Here is a 5,846-nt window from a genome sequence, read left to right as displayed (position 1 = left end):
TCTCGGTCATCAAGATGAATAAGGTGATGTTGCAGTTAAGAGCATCTCCAGCCGTTGGAGCCCCAAGAACACCACCGAACCAAAAAAGTTGGTGTTTTGGGGGGCCAAATGCTTCATTCGGCCGAAATATGAGTGCATGGGGTGAACATCTTTCTAGCCACACCCCGCCCCAAGCAAAAGTTTGTGAAAGAAATGATTAAGTGGGCCAAAAAAAAACATGTGGGAAGACACGATTCGCCAAAACTTCCATCGACCCCCCAAGAGCCCCCCAAAGCGATGGGTTCCGTGTGGATTTGCCGGCGATATTTTGACGTCACAGAGGTGGTTTGGGCATAAAGTGTCGTCGAGCATAAAACCGAGACCAAAAGGTGTCCGGGACGGGTGGAGATGCTCTAATTAAATCCTCTGTTGAGAAAACCCCTGCCAAGCTGTGCTTCCATAGCACTAGCAGGAGCGACCAGTTCGTCCCCGCTAAAAAAAACGACCGTTTCCGTTCATGCACGGCACAAGCACAACACAAACCCGTCACCATCGCACGTACTATACCCTCAGTGCAGCGCTCCGGCGCAGTCAGCCGTTCAACGTGCCCCGCCCCACCGCCGGCGACCGCTTCCGCATCGTCGCGCTCCGCCCACTGCGGCCTGGACCCACCCTCACTCCCAGCCTCCGCGGCGGTCAAACCGGGCCTGGCCGCGTAGGCCGCGTGGCCCGCAGCTCTCAGCGCAGCCGCGTGCCCGCGCCCGTGCGGCCGATCGACAGACGTCTTTCTTCGCCCCAAACTGCCCCGGGTCGGTGGCGCTGAGCAGACGGGCGGGCAGGGGCAGGCCCGTCAGGCCCGCGCCGCGGGCGACGTGGGAACGTTCTGTCCGCGTGCACGCGGCCGGGGGCCCCGCATGGCGGCGTCCTCCCGCCCCGGCGCCGGCGCGTCGCCCCCGCGTCGGCCGCGTACGCCTCGGTTTCTTTTACGTTTCCCCTTTTTTCCAGTTCTCTTCTTTTACGTTTTCTAATCGCCAGGGATCGTGCGCGCGCGCGCGCTAGCGCGAGGAGACTGGCTGACCGGGCAATGGAATTGGGTTGGATTGGCCTATTGATTTTCTTGATCTCCTTCGATTAAATAACGAAATTAAACCCAACAAATGGGTGCACGTCCTTGGCCTCTTTTGCATGCCCGACCACATGGATTGCTTGTTTTGCATATTCGTGGCCAGTACTGCGTCACGGCGATCTTTGAGGTTTTCTGTTTTTCCAATTGATCGTTGAGAATCGAGATGTACCCCAAAGAATATGTTCCATTTTTAGTCCGATTTCACACGACTTGAGTCAGTTTTCTTGTTGACAATAAATGACCGAATGATCTTCGCGCCCCATTGAGGTTCCGACTCTTATGTGAATTCAAGCGGTTCCTAACACCATGAATTGAATGATGATGTCGTTGGCATGATAGTAGTCTGATTATACTCTATGTTGTTCCACACGTAGACATAGCTCACTGGTGAAGGAACAATTATGTCGTAGGTGCACGCCATTTTTCGAGTAGATGTTGTAAATGTTGCAGATTGCAGTGTGCTACCATCCTCAAAACTAAAGAATCAAAGAACTCACGGGAGTTTGCAACACTAGGGGTTTAACATCAACCATGTTCACAGTGAGGATCTTTCCATGAAGCATGAGCTAATAAAAAGAAGCGACACTCCGGCTCTCTTTCTGATCAAGAAAGGAAGGTGTGACCAACCGCGCTGCAATTGCATATGATGTGCAGATTTCGCCGAATAGGACCTGGATGTGGCTAGGTTCCAATTGATGGTGCTGCTAGAGTGCTCGTTAAGGACGTATCAATTATGTGTTGTTCGGTGCCGACATTTTGGAGTGACGAATCTAACTACAAGCATGAAGCTCCTTTTCGACCAAATGATCGTTTCTAGTTGCGTCGATCTTCAAGACGTATAACATAAGTTTCATGTTTGATCCAATTTCCCCATAATTTGGATCGATTTTTTTTTTTGTTTTCTTAGTTATCTAAACGAGCTTTGTGCCCTCATTAAGGTTCCTCGAAAACATAGCAGGCCCCTATGAGCATCGTATGTGGCCTTTTGATGGTATAAACTTCCAAGATTGCACTGTTTCTTGAATAATTGACAAATTTCTGCCTAAAATCAAGCACCATTTCCTTGCAAAATCATTGAAGCCAGTATTGGCCGAATCTTTCAAATCAAAATAAAATAAAATCAAGCACCGTCCACTTGAAAGGAACTTGTCCGCAATTACTAATCTTTCGAAGGACCATCTACAAAAAGGGTCAAATAAGGCTAAACAAAAACCAGAAACATTCCAAATCCAAAAGGATATTTACCACCTGCAAAAAAGACCACAGGCCGCCATTATAAACTAAACTAATTCAACAGGTGTAAGGGATTAGCTGGGAACCCTTCCCTAACCCCAAAATCATCAATCAGTAAACTAATCGCCTCCCTAAGCACAACCCCATACATATATACGCGCACACCTGCACCCATCAACAACACCACACCTCACCTCATCGCAGTTTCATCACAAATCCAAAACAAAACGTCTCCGCCGACGACCCGCATCCGATAGCCCCCTTCTCCGCGCCTTCTCCGGCGAGAAGCACCCACAACGGTCTCACCGGCGGCCATGCCGGCTACGGACTACCAGGGCTCCTCCTCCTCCTCCCACTCCCCGTTCGCCTCCTTCGGCCGCTCGCTGCTGTCTCGAAGCCGGGACACCCCGGCGTCCCCCGCCATGCTTCCGTCCGGCGGGGAGGCCGAGGTCGAGGCGTTCCAGCGGCACGTGGCCGTTAGCCTCGCGGAGCTGAGGGACGGGGAGGATTTCCTCTCCATCGCGTGGATCCGGCAGCTCCTCGAGGCGTTCCTGCTGTGCCAGGAGGAGTTTCGGGCGGTGGCGGCCGAAGTGCGGCGCCGCGGCTGTGGAGGCGCGCTGGCGGAGAGGCTGGTGGGCGAGTACCACGAGCGCGCGGTGAAGGCGCTCGACGTGTGCAACGCCGCCCGCGACGGGGTTGACCAGGTCCGGCGCTGGGGGCGGCTCGCCGGCATCGCGGCGTCCGTGCTGCTCGCCCCCGAGGAGATCCACGAGGGCCAGCTCCGCCGCGCGAGGAAGGCGCTGTCCGACCTCTCGATCCTCCTCGTCGACGACGCGGCCGCCGCCGGGGGCGGGGGCGGCGTCGCCTCCTTCCTGGCCTCACACCGCAACCGCTCCTTCGGCCGCGGGAGCCGCGCGTCCCCGTCTCGCGCGTCCTCCGCCTCCTCCTCGTCGTCCTCCTCCTCGCACTTCCGCTCGCTCTCGTGGAGCGTGTCCCGCACGTGGTCGGCGTCGCGGCAGCTGCAGGCCATCGGGTCCGGCCTGGCCGCGCCGCGGGCGCACGAGGCGGGCCTCGCCGCGCCCGTGTACGCAATGGGATGCCTGCTGCACCTCGCCTCGTGGGCGCTCGTCGCGGCCGTCCCGTGCCCGGACCGCGTCGCGGCGCTCCAAGCGCACCACCTCCCCGCGGCACCGCCGCGTGGGGCATTCGCGTGGGCGCCGCCGCTCCTGACGCTCCAGGACCGCCTCACCGAGGAGGGAAAGCGCAAGGACAGGCGCAATTCCTGCGGCCTCCTCAAGGAAATCCACGCGCTCGAGAAGTGCGCACAGAGGCTCGCCGAGGCGATCGACGCAGCGCCCATCCCGCTCACCGGAGAGAGGGAGGCCGCGGTGCGGGAGGCCGCCGCGGAGCTTGCCGCCGTATGCAGCGCCATGAAGGACGGCCTGGAGCCGCTGGAAAGGCAGGTCCGGGAGGTGTTCCACCGCATTGTGCGCAGCCGCATGGAGGGCCTCGACTCGCCGATGCCCAACGCCGCCGACTGAACCATCAAGAATCCGCATTTTGGCCGCGCGCTGCGGCGGCGATAGGTAGCCTCCTGTCCGTGGTTTTTGATCACCCGTGATCTGTCTCGCAGTCAGTAGTAGCAAGTTTAAAATGTGTATCCTTCTGTAAAGGAAAGGGGAAAGGGAAGGAACCATCTTTCTGCAAAGATTTATTCCTTCTTCTCATGTTTTGATGCTGCATTTGGTGTGTATCATCAGATTTTTGTTAGTCGCCTACCACATGTGCGCGCGGCTAATTCTTGAGTTACTTGCGTCTGTGAGCTCTGCGATGTCGCTTGCTCTGATCTTAGAATGTCATAGAAAAGAGGAAAAAAGAAAAAAAATTACTGGAGTGATTAGCTTCTGTGTTGTTCTTGACTCTATAATGTCCACATTCTCATTTTTGGTGTCATCTGGAACATTTTCAGTTTGAACATTAGCTTAAGGCATTGTACTCTTTTGTCCAGAGAAATGCCACAATTAAAAATGTCCCCCACCAAAAAAATTGTCTCCAATTATGGACTATTTCCCAGTTCTCTATATGATCGAGATTATTTCCCACTTCTCTATATGTGGATTGTTTGTCTGCTTATCAGGAGTAAAAAGGAAATCTCAGGGTAAAATTCCCACCATGTATAGTATAGCTTTTACAGTTTATAATAAAGTAGTCTGCAGAGTGACAAATCGCAGAACACAAACGCTTCAAATAAATCTGAATACCAAGAGGCAAGAGGACAATAGCAATGGAATGGCTTGTGATCAAGAGCTACAAAGTACTCCCTCCGTCTCATGATGTAAGACATTTTTACAAACATTATGGACGGAGGGAGTATATAGCAACAGATCACGGTTAATAGAACAGTCTGTGCAGAGTAAGAAATTGCAGAACAGAAGCAATCCGACTGAATCCAAATACCAAGTGCATCAAATGGCTTATGATCTCTTGACTGAATGCATGTGTTCTTCTTTCCTTGTACATAAGCTTCTTCTGTCAGGTCTCCACCAACCTTGATCAGGCCAAAAAGGTAAAGTGTGGTGCCACAAAGTTAACTACTCCGTTTGCCTTGTACTACTACTAGTGTACTGCGGAAAAGTTAGTCCCTCCCAGCATGTTATCCCGAGGTCACATGTTAATAACAACCTGATGCAGTACCAAGTGTGCATGCTGCTCTGGTCTCGTAGTTCAGCTCTGCATTCAGCTACACCCCTGTACACAGTACAGTATCTACTCCTATTTTGGTAGATGTACCGACCCCTATCATATCATTTCAGTATTTTTCTGGTAATCTCTTTCAAAGATTCTACCACACCATGAAATCTTTCGTTTTGCGCTTAGTCCTGCCAGTTCACTTCACAGGTGTGGTCCTTGGTAATCAGCCTCAAATATGGTGTTGATAAGTTTCTGATGAACAAAAATGTGGTGTTGATAAGTTTCTGATGAATAATGGAACAATCTTCTTCCCCTTTCTGGTTTCTACCTACAAAATTCCACCAGTAACCAAACAGCAGGGGCGGCAGACAAGACAGCAATGTTTAGAAAAGGCGTCCTGTGTCCACTGTAACCCCCCTCTAAAGCCCTTTTCCCATTGCAGTAAGAGCAGCACTAATCATCGCCATTTGCCATGATCCTGGCTGGTTTTTGATGATTTGGTTCACCGGCCACATGCGCTCCGTTTCCCTTTCCACCAGCCCCTGTTCACAAGGTGGTGTGATCGGGTTTCTGTCCTGCTCTGTTGTTGTGCGTGTGCATCATCATCGGTCAAGTACTCTGTGTGTGTGTGTGACTGTGTGTGTGTGTGTGTGAATGACGCGTGCTGGCCTAGCTGCTGCCTGCTGCTGTGCTGTTGTGTGAGTGAGCTGTGATGGTGGCCCCGCTCGCATATTGCTGGGTTTCAGTTTCACCGTTGCGTTACTCAAGCGTCACGGTTACGTTGTTTGGTGGGACCCAACTGTCAGGCACAAGCCCA

The 5,846-nt window shown here is 53.0% G+C and overlaps 1 protein-coding gene across 1 annotated transcript; it reads left to right on the top strand.

Moving 5' to 3' along the window:
* The first annotated feature begins 2,497 nt into the window (after positions 1–2,497).
* LOC123091441 (protein ROH1) lies at positions 2,498–4,243 on the top strand. The gene has a single exon (XM_044512949.1). The coding sequence runs from the start codon at positions 2,653–2,655 to the stop codon at positions 3,877–3,879; it is 1,227 nt and encodes a 408-aa protein (XP_044368884.1). The 5' UTR covers positions 2,498–2,652; the 3' UTR covers positions 3,880–4,243.
* Positions 4,244–5,846: the final 1,603 nt, after the last annotated feature.

The sequence above is a fragment of the Triticum aestivum genome, chromosome 4B, assembly GCF_018294505.1.
Source record: "Triticum aestivum cultivar Chinese Spring chromosome 4B, IWGSC CS RefSeq v2.1, whole genome shotgun sequence".
Classification (NCBI taxonomy): domain Eukaryota; kingdom Viridiplantae; phylum Streptophyta; class Magnoliopsida; order Poales; family Poaceae; genus Triticum; species Triticum aestivum.
Note: the sequence above shows the minus strand (reverse complement) of the source record. Positions and strands in the feature narration are given on the sequence as shown.